At 34.6% G+C, this 18,865-nt stretch overlaps 2 protein-coding genes across 2 annotated transcripts in view; one reads left to right on the top strand and one right to left on the bottom strand.

Moving 5' to 3' along the window:
- The window catches only part of LOC106106060 (pre-mRNA-processing factor 17), a 26,540-nt gene extending 9,580 nt beyond the window's left edge, over positions 1-16,960 (top strand). The window contains exon 11 of the mRNA XM_013286590.1: positions 16,759-16,960. Coding sequence (XP_013142044.1) covers positions 16,759-16,936 — 178 coding nt within the window. The 3' untranslated portion in view covers positions 16,937-16,960. The remainder of the gene's footprint in view (positions 1-16,758) is intronic.
- Positions 16,952-18,865, bottom strand: LOC106106061 (5-aminolevulinate synthase, nonspecific, mitochondrial). Its single transcript, XM_013286591.1, has one exon. The coding sequence runs from the start codon at positions 18,602-18,604 to the stop codon at positions 17,081-17,083; it is 1,524 nt and encodes a 507-aa protein (XP_013142045.1). The 5' UTR covers positions 18,605-18,865; the 3' UTR covers positions 16,952-17,080.

Below are 18,865 nucleotides of genomic sequence, written 5' to 3'. Positions count from 1 at the left end.
AGAAAACCAATGTTATACTATACGTGTATATGGTATTTGTATCCGTACTTAAATAATTTTATAAGTATTATTATATTTTGTATGTTATAAGTATTCATATATTTCTTGCATGTACTGACCGGATTTGTATGCACGTAATTATTTAATGAGAGCCAAAAAAACGGCCTTGCGTTTTCTCAGAAGGATATGAGTTTGCTTATTGCTTTTAATTTGCACTAAGTTCTGCGGTTGCTGGCATCTTTATATCATACTAGATTTCGCCCGCGACTCCGTCCGCGTTGAATAAAAAAAACAAACAAAAGTGGGTACTCTATGTGTTCTTCCAGATTATCCTCTACATCTATATCAAATTTCATCGAAATCCGTTCAGCCGTTTAGGCTACAAGCTCTAACAAACATCCATCCATCTAAACTTTCGCATTTATAATATTAGTATGATCAGAGTTATACCTAAAATAAAGACCGACTTCAGTTTTGATCGGTACCCTCACCGAGTAGTTTCGGACTCTTTGGGGTCCATCTTGATTAATTTACTGTGTTTCAAGATAGTTTAAACGATTTCTTTGCTATTTTTACAGTTTTCTAAATATTTTTATATTTATGCTAAATGACTAAATAATTCAATAATTAAACGGTTCACAATTTAATGATAAGTTATCTCGGTTGCCACACTATGATTAGTCCTGGCAATGACATTGTCTAAGGCGACCTTTAAAAACAATACGCGATTAATTAAATAAACACTATGAATAATATATTCAGCCATAGACAAGGATTGTTCAAAGATTAAAAAAATACGAGTAAAGGTTAATATATCCAATAGTTTACTTTATAAGTAGTATTTTCGGATGAGGTCAATCAAAATTAATCGAGAATTGATATCTCGGTATGATTTACTTCTTACTAATATTATAAATGGAAATGCATGGATGGATGTTTGTTAGAGTTTGTAGCCTGAACTGTAAAACGGATGTCGAAAATATTGGCATATATACAGAGAATAGAAGAACACATAGGCTTAATTTTGTTTTTAACTCGCTTAATAATTAGACGGATTCGCGGGCGAAAGCCACTTTACAATAAAATAAAACCTTTGTACCTTTGTTAGTATTATTCAGCATTATTTGTACAATTGGAAAGTTAGTCATAGCGTGGATATGACGATAAACTTTTTAATTGTACAATCAGCTGCAAAAGTATCTATATAAATATCTTTAGAAACTTGTATACAGGTTTTGTTTCATATATATAAAATCACGAATCCCTCTGCATGCTTACTAAAACGTGTTTAAATATTTTTGACACCGAAGGCCTATCAAATTTCTCAAGCTTTGAAAAGTATACATACCTGTGCAGCTGACTGTACCTCAGTCATGACTTGATTCACATATTGTATTTTTTCTTAGATATCCAATGCCAAAACATCTATAAAGAATAATAGGGTCATGAAATCGGCGCAACACTAGATTATCTGCAGACATGTCGCATCCCTATGACATCTGTCAATGTCATTCTGTATAAGGAATAAGCGCGCCATTCTTGCGGTTAGTGGTCTGAGGGTAGTAGTTAATTACGCTTTTACAATTATATTAATTGTCCAAAAATAGGTATCCATTTCAATCACAATTTGCTTGTTACTTTTATACATTTTTTTATAAATTACGCGATATCTCCTTATCTATTGTTACCTTTGGCAGTTAATTAAATAAAACATTCTGTTGGCGTGCTGAGGTCAATAGCCAATCAGCTTAATGGGGCTTAATAGGGCGCCGTCCGCAGTAACATGATATCAACTTTACAATGTAAGGGAAGTAAGTTATACAGTTACTTAATAAGGAAGTATACAGGATGATTCTTAACGGACGGATAAAAATGTTTGTTTAAGTAGAGGACTCTGTTTAAGATCCTGTATATCTGCCCCCTCGACAAAGTGACTTTCGATTAGCGATGTCGCTTGTAGAACCGACGAAATGTGTCAAGAAGTATACGAATGAATACGTGACAAGTGACTTATCAAATGTTGTCAGTTCCATACATTTTAGGCTTTTCAATCAGCGATAGCGATAATCGATTGTTACTTTGTCTAAGGGAGCCGAAGAGCAGAAAGTCTGTTGGAATCTTTACTCCTACTTAGCTTTAGTTTATCGGAAGCATTTACATCTATACTAATATTATAAAGAGGAAAGATTTGTATTTTTGTATGTATTGAAATAACTTAAAAACTACTGGGCCGATTTCAAAAATTCTTTCACTGTTAAAAAGCTACGTTATCAGTCAGTAACACAGGTTATACTTTAAAAAAATTTACTCGGACGGAATCGCAAGCAACAGCTAGTCATTTATAAATTCATATGCATTTAATGTTTTACATAATAGCTATTATAAGTGGCTTTTATAATGACCACTTTTAGATACCTTCCTACTCATAGATAAACATTGTTCAGGAATATATTATCAGTCATTACATCCTGTATGTAAAACTTTAAATATCCGCTTTCTACAATCTAAAAGACATTGTTTTGACTAAATAATGTTGAGTTTCTTCGTAAAAGCAATAACTTTTTTTATACGGAGTAAAATCTCATATGCTAGATAAATTCTAAACAATTTTACAATACCCTTATCTTGACTATCGATATACTAATATTTTAAGTTTTTTTGTATGTAATTTTACGCAATTAATATTATTGTAACAACGTAATAGTCTGACTTCAACATCCGACAGAATGGCGCACTATTCTAATACGTCTGAATGACATTGACAGCTGTCAGATAGGGACGGGACGTATATGCCAAAAATCTAGTGTTGTACCAATACTCCAGCGCAATACCGATTTTCTACTTAACAGTAATAAACTCAAAAACTACTGGATTTTAAAAACTCTTGCCGTTAGAATGCTTTTTTATCATAGAGTAACATGTATTATGTTTTTGTACTTACTCGCATTCGAAGTCACAGGCTGAAGCTAATGCTTGTTATTTAAATATTATCAACATTTTGTTATTTGTGCTTGTCAGCATTATATACTTAAATGTTTTATCATATCTAGGAATGACAGTCATGCTGGTTGTCTAAAATATCAGAGATTAGGTACAACTATTTTCCACTATTCCGATAACCATCTTACTCTTTCACACAACCAGTTGAATTGCTTATGCCGTCCTTTTCATGTCTTAACTTAAATTCACAAAACCACTTACAGAAACGTAACTCTTTTTTTTGCGCTAAAGCATGACTGCTTAAAAATGACCTCTGTTTTTTTTTATAAAATTTTTTAAACGAGCGTCGGTGGCTCAGTGGTTTCAACACTTGACTTGTAATCTACAGGTCTTGGGCTCGAATCCCGCCGTGTACCAATTTGATTTTCGATTTTTGGATTTTCGAATTTTCATATGTACATAATTTACCCGACACTCTTACGGTGAAGGAAAACATCGTGATGCAACCTGCACATATCGGCGAAGAAATTCAAAGATATGTGCGGTGTCAACCAAACCCGCAATGGGCGTGGATGACTATGGCCTAGTCACTCCTTAATTGGATAGGCTCCGAGCCCCTCGGTGGGGCCGTGTAGTGAGCTGGTGATGATGATGATGATGATGATTTTTTTTTTAAATATGATGATAGATTTCGTCAACATGCTACCAAGCATACTGTATAGTCTCGCTTTGATTCCTATGAGCTTATATGGAGGTGCGCCCACTATTTTTAGTTGTGCAACTAAACAGTTGAATAAGCTGCGAAACAATCGACAATCTCACAAAAGTTGAGCGATAGTTTAGTCAGAGGTGTACGCCCGCTCTAAATATTACTGTGTTATGTTCTAACGTAGCATAATGTTCTTACAAAGTTACTTCTCCTTATGGAAAGTAAGTAATAGAATATTTTTTCACTCGAGATCAAAGTTACCATATTATATCTTCTTCTTGATAAAACGTGGTATAGATGTAGAGGATAGTCTAAAGGAACATACATGCTACTTATATTTTTAAATTTCACGCGGTCGGAGTCGCGGGTGATAGCTAGTTGATACATAAGTTTTAACTGAACCTTAAGATCATTGTATTTGTATGACAAGTGGGGCACGGTGTGTTTTTATCACGTGAGCAGATATTTGTACTACATTGCGTGTGCGCATTATTGTTTACGATTACTCTGTCAAATAACACCTTTGTTCCGCTGCACGTGACTTTAACTGACCACTGTGTGACAGGTGATTGTTATATAGTTTGGAAATGTAACATAATTTAGAGCGAGCGTCTTGATTTAATTCTTATGACCTTATATGGAGGTGCGCACACTACTCGAATTTTAGTTGTGCAACTAAACAGTTGAATGGGCAGCGAAGACGACGATCGCACAACAGCTGTGCGATAGTTTAGTCAAAGGTGTACGCCCGCTCTTAACATTATATAATCAGATTATCGAATTATATTGAAATGCGTATTATAACCCCCTTCGTAACTGTATAGGGCCGTCCTACATTATTGTTTTTAGGATCTTTTCTTTATTAAATAAAGCATATTAAATTACATTATCAATCGAATATAATAAGTAAACATAAAGGTCAATCAAGTAAGGCGTACAATGAGTTTAAACATACACTCGTTCCGGTCTTCTCGGATGTTTTATAAACCACCACTACAACACACTACTTCCTTTACAATGTACTCTACGTAATTATTGTGCTTCAATCAAAACCAACTAAATAATCCAATAGGACATAGAAATATAAAGATCTATATAAGTCAGAAAGTAACTTAAGATAACTTAAGAAATGAGTGTGGAAGGGTACATCGGTAGATGTAGACTTAGAAACAGATGGATGGATTGTGTGAAAGGTGACATGATCAAGAAGGGAGTGATAACTGAGATGACCTATGATAAAGTTATGTGGAGGACGAAAACCCGTTGCGCCGACCCCCCGGGAGTATGATAAAGAGGATGATGATGATAACTTAGAAAGTATATGTGATATGGTAGAGAATGTATGTCATGATATGGGAGTGAATTCAGATATGACATCGGATAGAGATGTAAGGAAGTGTACATACTTTGCTGTTTCGGGAAGAAGACATAAAGGAAATTTGATCATGGCTTTTTTGTACATTTTTTTGCAACTGCTCATACCCAACCCCCTATTAGGCTTCACCAAGCATCACGCCGGAACACGACAGAAGTCATTTGGCGGCGAGGCTTTGCTTGATGGGTGGTAACCTTGAAGCCTGCGGCGAACCTACCACCGAAATAGATTGCTACTCGTTTAGCACAACCCAGGGGACACGTGTAGGGAATCATTCAAGTAATTCCTACGGACGCTAGTAACACCATCCCCCAATTTCCTTAAATGGACCAACGCATTCAATTCTATAAGCATCATCTTTGTATCGTCCTGGTGCGGATTTAATAACCTGTTTTTTGTTTACAAAGTTGTGGAAAACTTTCTAATTATGTAACAGCAGTAGTTTATGTAATGATCTACAATATGTTTAAATTCGGTATATATTTAAGAGTTAATACTTAACTCTACTTGTATTTAATTCTTGAGAAAACACACATTCATGTCTATGGTGTTTGGAAATCCCTAAAGCCTTGCGTCACTGCTTCAGTTCGCTCACAACTTGTTAATACCAAGTCAATCTTTAAGTTATTCGCATATTTTAACAATACAAAAACCAATTTATTGTTTTTACAACTGCTACCTACTGAAATGTAAATGTAAATAAAAATGCTAATCGTCATTATTAAAGTTGAACACTTGTTTACATTGATATTGATTGGTGATTTTAAAAACCATATTAGTTAAGCGACAGTCTATTTACTATCTTAAAGGTACACCTACTATTGTGGAGACACACTGACGCCAACTAACCTGTTCCAATCGTTTGCCATTCACAGGTATAATGCGATCCAAACTTTATTGCAGCTTGCAATTTTTTACGAAACGCGGCATACAATAAGAGTCACATCGCTTCGTTCTTTTTCTTCCAATCTCACATTTCATTGAACTAATACTAATCATACTAATATTTTAAATGCGAAAGTTTAGTTGAATGGATGGATACTTGTTAGAGTTTGTAGCCTAAACAGCTGAATGGATTTCAATGAAATTTGGTATAAATGTAGAGATTAGTCTGGAAGAACACATAGGCTACTCACTTTTGTTTTTTTTCCGCGCAGACGGAGTCGCAGGTGAAAGCTAGTATAGAATACATTGGCGTAGACGCACTTAACTACTAACCGCGAGCGGCTTTAAAGTTTGAAAGCCATTATATTTATGACACAAGCCGTGCATCACGTGCATGCTGAGTCCCAACTTTCTCTCCGTGTGTTATGCGACCTCGTCGCTCACAATCCAAGTTCTTGTATGTTAAAGTATATATTATTATAATCTAGGTCACTTAAGTAGTTATTTCTTACTTGTTCAATTAAAAAGTATTTTATGGACGTCTGAGGTCATTTTAGGATTAAATCATGACGATTTGTTGACCCAAATTCTATCGAAGTTTGGGAAATTTCGCCTCAAGGTCTTGGATAAAGAGGTCATAAATTAAGTGAAATATAACATTCTTTTTCGAGTTTATTTGGTTTTATAATTTATGTATTGGCTAATATTCGTTTTTATTTCCTTCTAAATACTTTTGTACCTATATTTATGTAGGTGAAGAGAGACATTAAATACGGCAATGAAGTTAAAGGAAACAAGCCGTAATTAGACCCGATTGTTCCGATAAAGTTACTATGCTTTGGATGTTTACCTTAAATAAACCCCAAAAAAAACTAGGTTATCGAATTTACTCGTAAAAAAACAATTGGAAATTAAAAAGGTCGGCTGAGGGGGAATCACCTTGGCAGAATGTTGACAGGAAAAAAATCCTTCCATTTCACCAAAAGATTTCACTATCCCATTCAAAATTGTATTGCAAAAGGCAATTTTAGGGTTGTCATCTGACATTCTTAAATTAATATTAATATTGGTTGGCAACCCTATGTGTATTAAGTCTAAGCGATGTTTGCCTTGGTAACTAGGTCGCTGAAGGCTCAACGGATATCGCTTTAATTATAACTAATTATCCAAACATATGAAAATCGATTCTTCAAAGAATAACGATTAACGATTAACGATTACCGATTACATAAAGTAATTGATTCGGGCTTTGTTATGATTTCGAACGATTTTAATAATTATCGAATTATCGATGTTTGTAAGTTTCTAAATCATCCAATTTTGAGGAATAGACAAACATAGTGTTATCTCTGTTTTATTCAAATTGTGTGAGAGAGATGACATGATTTTGTACAAGTGTTTTAATGGAAACGGCAATAAATCAAACAAAGGTCTTTCAATCCAGTTTTAACCGGCTTAATATCACAACAGTTTTGAATATAATTGCATTCGATGCCTTGAACCTTGAGGTCGAGTTTGACGCAAAGAATTTACATACGCGTACAGTTGTTTATAATAAAAAAATATCGATTTTCTTCTATATAAATGAAAAATATATTAGGTAACTTGGACCTTTTTTGCTAAAGGTATTGAAATCATTGTAAAATACCTTGCCTTTTGAGTGAAAGACAGAATTATGTGCGATTACTACTAAAAAAAACCCCTTCGGTGGCCATTTTAATGCGGCTGCGAGGGTCCCAGTATCTCTAATCAAACCCACCTATGGGTGGTAGGTGGTGGTACCTAGTATGCTAGGTAACTCAACCTAGGTCGATTACAGTTATTATTTAGAAATATTTGACTCTCCAACATAGTTTAATTTAAAGTTCTTGTTAGTTTTATAATTATATATTTTTCTAAACAAAAGTTAAATACTTTTACCAATTGAAATATTGTGTTCAAATTCTACAATATTGTCGTTTTTATATTTGAATACAACAATGTTGTAGTAAACATAACATTTTATGAATATAGTTATACGTTGCAGCAATATAAATGTAAATAAAACAAGAATGTAATGTAAGTACATAACAATATGTACACTTGTTACATCGAGATGTTCTAGAACTATCTATACTTTACAATTTGTTAGAAAACTATTTTTTTTTGGAGTGTCTATTTGTAATATCAAAAGAAAAATCCCAGATTCCAGGAAGATGTATTTGCGTTCCTGATAACGAAAATCGCGTTTAATTTTTTTTGTCTGTCCGCACGCCGCGTTTGTTCCGGGTAATCTCCGAGACGGCTTAGCCGATTTTGACCAGACTTTCACTAAAGGGTAGCTGATATAAACGGGCATGTTATAGGCTATTTTTTATTTTAATATTGCGTTGACAAAGCCGCGGGCTACAGCTAGGTTTCAATATGATCGTCTCTACACTTTCAGACATGAGACGCTTAACAATGTTTTTGTTATGTCAATGAAAACACAGTGATAAGCTCGAATAAATCTATAGATATATCTATTTCGTTAAACTAACATGGGTTTGTATGGAACATAGATTTGTCATGGTTGAATGACAGGATATCCTAATTAGGAACCCTTACAATGGCCGTGATACTAGTACGGCATTGTATGAAACGGAACGCATCATAACGCTTTCCTAATCTGATTTTTAAGGACAAACAAATGTATTTAAAGTCTATATGCGGCGAATAAATACAATCTGGATCATAATAAAAGCTTCCTAACAAACTATATACAATCTAGTTTCTTTAACTTGATATATTTGCCTTCCTGATAACGAATTATCAATTTTAAAATTTACGTCTGTTGTGGATCGGCTGTACATCGACGGGACTGACGAGAAAGTGACTATAGTGTGTGAGGATAATGTAGCCCATTTTTTTAAAAACCATGCCCTGATGAAGGGCTACCACTAATTTAGAAAATACGTTAGTAAATCATGCAATATTGTCTAATAGAACGTTTGATTTTGAATGTTTTAGTTTATATGGAATAATTAAATTAACTAATTAAAGTGCCCGTGATAATTTATATATGCAATTTAGATAACGTATTTATTTTATCACATGTATGATATCGGTGGTTGCATTAAAATTTGATGAAATAAAAACATTTTTAATTATAATAACAAGGATGTGATAATGTACAATCAGTGCATACTACTTGGGTCACTTGCAATCAGGGTAACTGTAAACAGGGTATGGTCGCAAAAAATTTGAGATTAACGTGACCCTGTGTCAGGCTTACTATCACTTTAATGGATGCATTGACTTCGAAATTAAAATTATAAGAAGTTTATCGCTTATTGAAAATGCCTATAGTTAGTAATTACACGATTTATGAGAGTATGGAAATTAATGTTTGTAGAGTCGAGATAAGATAGTCTTATTTAACGAAATTATCCTTTAAACTCTGATACGTAGGGTCTACAGTAGCTAATCCTTACAGAAAGGATTCGTACCTCGATTACGCAGATGAATTGTGAAGAGTGTCATTTTGCAATACTTTGATGAGTGCCATATCTAGTCATCTGTCCTTGTCTAATTGATACAGATTTAAAAGGGATAGTGAATTTGGTGCGCTGAGAAATGTATCTTCATGTTTGAAATATTCTTTTTTATAATAAAGATTCTTTATTGTGTAAACAGTGATTACAGCATCAATATCGCGTTGGCTTCTTGACTAGGAAATCCTGTGGTTTAGGAGCTAATGCCTACCCTTTCAGGTACATTTTACAACAAAAAGAAAAAAAAAACTCTAGTATCAAAGCCATTTGAATAACAGAAAAATAAACTTTATGTTACAAATTGTTGTAGATCTTTGAATCTCTCGCGACACTCCAATTTTATTATATGTATAGATATTATCTCACGTGTTGTAATCACGTGAAGCCTGGCTGGCAACATAATGATCTTTAAAGTCACCACAGCAACTTGTGGTATAGATTGGAACATCGCCAAAATTGTACAAGGTGATTGTACCGAATATCGGTCACATTGCATATCGAATAATATATGATTTTTTTAATAAAATTAGCTTTAGACGACAATCGATTAAAACCATTGGTACTATAAAAATGCATGAAAATCGTGTTCTGAATAAAAGAATATTAAGTAGTTTGTACTTTACTAACTCATAAAATATTCAAGAATATTAAACAGTTACAAGCAGTCGTCGTAATGCATAGTATAAGACTAGTTGTTGCTCGCGAATTCGCTCGCGTGAAAATAAAAAAAATAGTAAAAACAACGATTATGTTACTCAGTGATTAGTGATTAGTGATTTTCATGGTGCAAGAATTTTTGAAATCGGTCCAGTAGTTTTTGAGTTATTTTAATAAATCCAAAAATACAAATCTTTCCTCTTTATAATATTATTATAGATTATATTCATATTCAAGAAAATAATTCTAATACCAAAGAAACAATCAATTCAGTAACTTTCCGTTGAAAATATCTTATTACTATTATCACCCACTGCCGTTTTTTTAATAAACTTGTATCCGGTTTTATTGCATTATAATCTAGGATTTTTATAATGATAACTGCAATTGTTATAGATAACGCTGTAAAAAATGAACTGGCAAAAATAAATGGCTCGACTTGTTTAGTTCAGTAGAAGTTCAAGGCGACATACTTAGGGCGTGTCCCACCAAATTGTCAAATGTCTGATAACAATACAACGTGTGAAATATGTTATGGAAATATCGGATTTTGTTACCTTGATAATGATGTTATTTTTAAGCTATCTGAGCCTCTATCAGTTATTGGTGGGACATGCCCTAAGAGAGGAAACATTAAATACAATGACGTAAGAAATTGAAAACAAATAAATCGATTAGAACTTAACCGCACAGTCAATTATTTCATCTATAGTATTACCGCTTTAAAAAATTCAACTATTTTTGATAATAACTTATTTCAAAGTATTATTAATACTGCTTGCTCCGAATTTCCGAATGCCAAGATATCATTTGATTTGGCTCTTCAAATGTTTATCTATGACAAAGATAATGTGGATTTTGGCCATGTTTCTTAAGAATTAGAATTATATCTCTCACATCTTTAACGCATATTGTAATAAATAAGTTTATTCTAAAATAAATTTATTTTATTCAAAGTGAATCGTATTCACATCCTTCCTCTATATCTTTATTTGTGCTGTATCATAATAAAAAAGAATTTGTTATAAGTAAATATCCTGGTATTATCTATACATATAATACAATTGGAGTGTCTGTATGTAATATCGAAAACAAAGAAAAAAATCAGATTTCGGGAAGACGATGTATTTGCGTTGCTGATGAAAATTGCATTTTTTTGTCAGTCTGTATGTCTGTCCGCACGCCGCGTTTCTTCCGGGTAATCTCCTAATCGCCTGGACCAATTTCGACCGGATTTTCATTCATGGGTAGCTGACTTAGACATATTATAGGCTATTGTTTATCTTAATATTGCGTAGACGAAGTCGCGCGCAACAGCTGGTTTAGTTATAAAAGTTATCTCAGTATTCATGGTATCAGTCAGATAAGATAGAACGTTATATTTTGTGACCAAGACCAAGACCCAATTAAAAAAAGTTGTATTCGTCTATGATCGAAAAACTGTTATCTGTTACAAAACACCGCATAATATTTGAAACACAAAACCTTTAAAGTGAATTTAAATCTAATTTGAAAATCAAATAGATGGACGATTGACCGTATTTCCTTTGCATAAATCCTTAGCAAATATAAATCGTAAGAGTATGTATTTATTCATTTAGATACCGAATGCGTTTAAAATCGCCTTTATCTATCTATTTCAAATCAAAAGCATCTTAAATAGAATATCAAAACTACTTGAATAATAAAATATTCAGAAAGACAAATGCTAAAACATAGCATTTTTATATTTAATGCATTTTTTTTTGTCTACAAATAAAATTTAAAACAAAATGAATTGGTTCCGTAATCTAAAAGCATCTTAGCAAAAACAGATTGGACATTAGCAAACACAAAAAACGTTTCTAATGTCTCTGGTCAGTCATACAAGTAAAGTTAAAGTAAGATGGTCTCCTTGATGTTTCTGTGGGTTTCCATAACAGAAATATTATGTATAAAAACATGTTATGAGAATATTTTGACATTGACACATTCCAATGGTTTCGTTATCAAATATTACCTAATAGAGGCATTTGAAATTATTTTTTGTAAAATATTTCATTGCCAATAAACATACATTTTTGTGTAATGATTCAGAACCTGAAATCACAATATAATATCGTCTGTAAAGATAAGAATACGATTGTAAATGGCCTATTAGTAGATCACAATATTTTTATCTGAATTGGACTAAAACATTGTTTATGAAATAAGGAAGCAAACGCTAGGTATCCCAATAATAACCATCAAGTTACCTAGGCATAACATTGTTATGAGCATTGCCAATGGGGAAGAAGATTGAGGCAACTGCTCCATAGAGGTTCTAAAAATGTAAAATTAATAGTAACTAGCTGTTGCTCGGGACTTCGTCTATACAATATAAGAAAAAAAAGTAACCTATAATATGCCTGTTTATGTCAGCTACCCTTCAGTGAAAGCTAGGTCAAAATCCGCCCAGCCGTTGCAGAGATTACGCGGAACAAACGCGGCTTGCAGACAGACAGACAGGCAGATTTTCGTTATCTGCAACACAAATACATCATCTTCCCGAAATCTGGAATTTTTCTTTTAAATGCATAGATTTAAATACTATTTCTGTCTCTAGAAATAGCCTAGATTATCGGTTGCCATCGATTAATGCTCGTAGATATCACATAATAATGTCATGAAAACCATTCTCGTGAAGTGGAAGTGGACGTCGGCACAATATCCACTCCCTTACGCATATCATGTGTTACACAAAGTAATAAAATAGTTGTGTTTATAATAATAATCAGTGTAAACTCGAACTCGGATCGAAACTCGGATATTAATGCAATTAAAAATATAATTTAATATCAGTAATATGTTATTACTTGTTCTCGTAACCCCAAGACCTGAAGTCCGGCGATAGCTTGAAGGTTATACTTTTAAATAAACCTTAACCTGATTTCAATCTGTGCATTACAAATAAATATGTATTTTTGTGATTTATCGTATTGTCGATTTCTACTCTCTAATCAATTTCAAATCGCGTGACAACTTTAAACGGAGATATAATATTGGCAGCTTCGCCCGTCTCTGGCGTCATATCAACAAAACATCTCATCTCTGAATTCATTATATAATTGTTATTTTATTTTTAACACAATACCTACAAGAAATAAATTAGGAACACAATATCCAATCCACTATAGCTATGGCTGTGCTATTTTTGTTAGATAGGAAATCCCGAACGTTTTTGGCAATATATTGGCTAGATATCCTCAATTTCTAAAACTTCATTAAGAACGTAGCTGTCGGTTCCGTAATACGAAATGAAAAATCGCTTGATAATATATATCTATACTTCTATACTATTATAATAAAGCTTTAAACACACACTTCTTTGTTGCCTAAGATGTCAGTAATTATAGCATATTTTTGAATAATTGTTTTTGAAATAAAAAGTTCTACACTTACGTCACGCTTTAGGCTATATATTTTCACGTTAGTAAACTTAGGGGGTAAATAAATTGGAAAAAACCTTGATGTTGAAAAGAGACCATAGAGAACAAGCTGGCAACATCAAGGAAGCAAGATTGCTATGGTACGGTAATTTGAATTTGACGTTTGCAATTGAGAATTTGTCATTGTAAACAATGAAATTTTATAATTTTAAACGGATGAAGCTGCATGGGAACAGCTATCTTATATAGTTTTAAGATATCGTGCAGGTAGTTGAAGACAAAGAGTTCAGAACAGGGGTTCTGCTCAGCTTTTGTTCGGTTCTGTTCAGCTCTGCTCTATTTTTACTTGATTTGACAATATATAAAATATTTAATGCTTCATGAGTATTTTTTAACACACACCATAAAGGCTCTCGTGTGAATGTTGGTAAATCCGAAGTGACCGGTATTTGGTGCATTCACCTTGCAACATTACCTTTCTTATTGCAAACGAATTTAAACCGTATCACTAGGTCATTGGGTCTTAAACTGTTTACTTGCACATAGTTTAAATCAAGTCTGCACTGTTTTTTATTTGGTTAGTCTGAATATTGTTCCCAACATAATAACAATAGAAATGGTAATAGTATTATTTCTTTATTATTTAACACTAGCAGTCGCCCGTGACTTTTTATCAGCGAGGAATAAATAAGTACTTAATACATTTCTACAGTAAAACCTCTATAACGTTTCATGGTGTAGCGTTATAGGAATTGGCTTTGTAGGCCCTCGTATTAAGTTTTAAAACAAGGCAAAGTAAATCAATCACTTTCACGGTTACTTAAAGTGTGAGAAAAAATCACCGACATCCTTGATAGAATAATTGAGTACCGTTCAAGGTTCAACTTCGGTTAACGCTGTCCGATTTAGATGTTGCAATGTAAAAATACCAAAAGGCTTGAATTATTTCGTTGCTTGAAAAGGCCGTCCTTATTATAACTTTATACAGCAACAACAATCTTTACATCTCCTTACGATAAAGAAAAATATCGAATTGCTTGCGAAAAGTAAACATATTTGCGAAGAAATTCAAAGATGTGTAAAGCCAGTTCTACACTGGGTCATAACGTGGTTAAGACTCACTCCTTTTATGGTACTTTTTGCATGATGACGTATTTATATTTTTACATACAAATTTTACCTCTGTTGGGTTCTATCCATATCAATGAACTACACTTTTTTTTTATAACATAAGGTGGTAAGCGGCCACCTGAATCCGCCAAAATGGCGAAGCGACCGCTGCCCATAGACATCCGTAATTGCAGATGCGTTGCCTACCCGTATCCGATGGAGGAGGAGATGCAGATAAAGAGGATATTTCCCCTTCCTATGCATCTCATCCACCGTCAAATCCACTTCCCCTTTCCATCCTCTCCTTATAAGAAAAGGGTGGTAAGAGAAAGGGACTTAAATTAGGCCTCCGGCACCACACTCATCAGTCGAAACACGGCATTGGTTCCATTTCACGCCTGTCTTCTGTGTGAAGACTTAAAAAGGTATATTTTGTATATCCTATAAAGATAACATTTGTCGTTAGATTATTTTAGTAATTTCTTGGTTACTACGGTACTATATGTTTAGTATAATATCACGTTTGCGATGTCGCTGCCGAATTGCGAATTGTCGATAAGATAAAATACCAGTTTATTGTACGATCTAAATCTATATGTATTTATATCTCTATTGTATCTTTGTATATCAATGAGATATTGTGGAATAAACCGAGGTTGTCATATGAATCCGTGTACTTTGGTTTATAAAAATGTTTCACTCCACACCACAATTTCGGTTTATTTAGCTCATTATAAAGTTAATACGATTTTTAGGGCCTGTCCCACTACTGGCTGATAGAGGCTCAGATAGCTTAAAAATGACGTCACTGTCAGATAAGGGAACAAAATCCGATATTTCCATCACATATTTTACACGTTGCATTGTTATCAGACAATTTACAATTTGGTGGGACAGGCCTTTAATCTAAAAATAAAATGCAAAAATAAACTATTTTCAAATATAAAAAACGTACACATAATTAATCAGTATTCAAGTTTAGTCCAAGAGGTTCAAAAATATTCTAACATTGCAGAGTATTTGAAGGGCGCTAGTGGGTCGTGAAAGTATTAACAAGCGAATGAACAATTTCGAGGTGCCACCTCGAAAAAAAACGTGTTTTGTGTAACAAAATCCTGGCCAATATCTGATTATTCTTGTAATATTTTACACTATAAAATTACTGTAATAGAACACAGAAATAAATGTTACCTAACCGTTATTCATATTTGCTTCAAGAAAAACGCAATTTTTGCATTGTTTTTGGTCTCAGTCTTTTGTAAAAATGAAAGAGTTGAGTTTATGCATTTGTTTTGACAGTGCAAACCTACGGTTACAATTTAATACCACATAGAACTTGTAATTAGTGGTTACAAGACCGGTTTTAAACTCATCAGTCGATGTTACTTGAATATTACTTTAGTACTTTTGTAATAGATTGTAAATAACATCACCACAATCATATATTTATAAAAATACTTTTTTTTTAATAAGTTAAACACCAAAAATATTACAAATGTCCTGGTCATTCTTGTTGAATATTCTAATAGGTTTGTAAGTTATAGTAACACCATCCAATGGATGACAAAACAAGCCCTTTAAGAATGTGTTCCAATAAATAAGAATATATAATCGCTTTGGTTATATAAGAACTATGTTTAATGTTTACGTGAAATATTTATTATTCAAATTACAGCGTATTTCGATGAACGTAATTACGCGTGACGTTTAAAAACGTCGGTAACAAGTTTCCGAGTAATTTAATTACTCTAGTTTTATAAAAACCAGTTTTTGTATTGTGGTTTTATAACTCTTTCCAATTGTAAAGAAAGTACCTTTAGTTTTTGACAGTTAATAGACACTCAAACAATTGTTTGTGTTTGTTTTCGAAACCCGGGTTTTAGATCGTAGATCACATGTTAAACCATTGAACCTACTTTTACTAAAATGGCAAATATCGATAAAATTTTTGAATTTTTTAAAAACTTGTTTATAAATTCTTGCAACTGGTTTTGATTAATATATGTTAGGGAAATTCAAAGAAAGAATTATTAACTCCAAGGGAAATCCTCGCTTTATTTCTGTTTAAGTGTTTATGAATGTATGTCGAAGTTTTATTTTTAAACACTGCTTATTTTGCTGTCAAAACTGGGCGTAGGTTAATTGTAATTTTGTTGTTGTCAGCTACCTGGTGTCCGGCGACGCGGACGGCAAGTGCTACGTGTGGGACTGGAAGACAACCAAGCTGTACAAGAAGTGGAAGGCGCACGACGGCGTTTGCATCGCCGCGCTGTGGCACCCGCACGAGCCCAGCAAGCTGCTCACCGCCGGATGGGACGGACTCATCAAATATTGGGACTAAATAAAACATTGCATAAGTACAACATTTAACTTTTTTTATTTCCTCTACCAGAAAACCACAAACCGTTAATAGAACAATAGAAATAAACTATACAACATACAACATATTTTGTCATTTTTGTCTCGTGATTAGCAAAAGCTAACTTTACGCAACTTGCATCGGGAATTTGAGTAGTTCATCTTGCATGATGTCTGCTTTATACTCCATGCTGCACTCGCGGCAGGCACCGTTCACCATGAACTGGTCGAAGTTTATGTTGTTTTCGTGGAATGATTCTATTAAGGCAGTTACGAGGCTGTCCACCATTTCAGGTGTATGGTAGGGGCCCGGAGCGAAACGCAAACGTTCCTCGCCTCGGGCGACGGTGGGATAGTTTATAGCTTGCACGTAATGCCCCCTCTTCATGAGAGATTCCGCCACCAGCGCCACTTTGTCTGCACCCTTAATGGGAACAGGCACTATGTGGCTGACTGATGGCAATTGAGGCAGCCCGGCGACAAGCAGTGATAACTTAAAGTAACGGACAATGGCTTGGTGTTTTGATCTCAAGCTTCTTCCTTCTTCGCTGGCGAGGAGTCTAATGGCAGCCAAAGATCCCGCCAGCACGGGCGGTGGTAGAGCCGTTGTAAAGATAAATCCTGGTGCTAATGACCTTACTGTATCTATGAGTAATGTTGATCCCGCTATATACCCTCCAACATTACCGTAAGCTTTCCCCAATGTTCCAGATACAATATCTATTAAATGTTGGACCCCTCTCTCTTCTCCGATCCCAGCACCACTCTTTCCATACAGCCCTACCGCATGAACTTCATCTACAAATGTCAACGCCCCATACTCATGTGCTATATTGCACATTTCCTCCAAGGGACAAATAGCTCCACTCATTGAGTGTACAGTTTCAAAAACTACCAGCTTTGGTACACCCTCAGGTGATTTTGATAATAATTCTCGAAGATGATTTGGATCATTGTGCCTAAAGATATGTTTAGGTGCTCGACTGTTCCTTATCCCCTGAATCATTGAAGCATGATTCCCCGCATCGGAGTAGACAATGCAATCGGGTAATATTTTGGCCAGGGTAGACAGTGTTGCATCATTGGCAACAAAACATGAACTGAATATTAGAGCAGCTGGTTTGTTATGTAGTTTCGCAATTTCTCCTTCAAGTTTTTCAGTCATTTGTGAGTTGCCAGCAATATTACGAGTACCTCCAGCACCAGTGCCATAGGATTTAATGGCAGCGATAGCAGCATCTTGTACGACGGGATGACGCGACGCCCCGAGGTAGTCATTGGCGCACCACACGGTCACGCGGCGGTTCTCTTGACCCTCGAGAGCTTGCGGGTACATCCCGTCAGCGGCCAACCGCGATACCTTTCTAAATATGCGGTAGGAGTAATCCTTCTTCTTAGCACTTATTTGATCATTGAAGAATTTTTCATACTTGTACGGCTTGACAGGCTCGACGATGTCCTCCGACATCTCCTTCGGCGCCTCGGAAATAATCGAGTTCTGTTGGATGAAAGGACATTTCGTCTCGTCTTGACCTAGAGTGCGGAAACTGCGAGAAATCATCGGACAGTAGTTTCCATACTGCTTCATCAGCGCGGAACCGTAGTTCCTCACGAAGGCTTGGTTGAACGATCCCAAAAATGGACAAGGCATTTTATGTAATCAATGGCACACACTTGCGACACGAAAATATTTGTAAGACGATGATTTTGTGGAACGTTGGCTCGCACTGTAGCCGAACGTCACGCAAGCGTTAAGATCAACTGGAGGTTTTTTACACCGCACCTTTCATTTATAAAGACCGTGTCGTCACGACTCCAATAAGATAAAGAATTGTTTTGTACTACACTTCATTCATTACACGTATAATTTATTTTGATTTGAATCCAACTAGATTGTTGCCATAATGTAAGG

The sequence above is a fragment of the Papilio polytes genome, unplaced genomic scaffold (assembly GCF_000836215.1).
Source record: "Papilio polytes unplaced genomic scaffold, Ppol_1.0 DF822511.1, whole genome shotgun sequence".
NCBI classification, from domain to species: Eukaryota; Metazoa; Arthropoda; class Insecta; order Lepidoptera; family Papilionidae; genus Papilio; species Papilio polytes.
This window is presented reverse-complemented; position numbering and strand designations above follow the sequence as displayed.

Excerpts from the sequence above, each read along its gene's own strand:
- LOC106106061 (XM_013286591.1), bottom strand. The coding sequence starts at position 18,604 with ATGCCTTGTCCATTTTTGGGATCGTTCAACCAAGCCTTCGTGAGGAAC.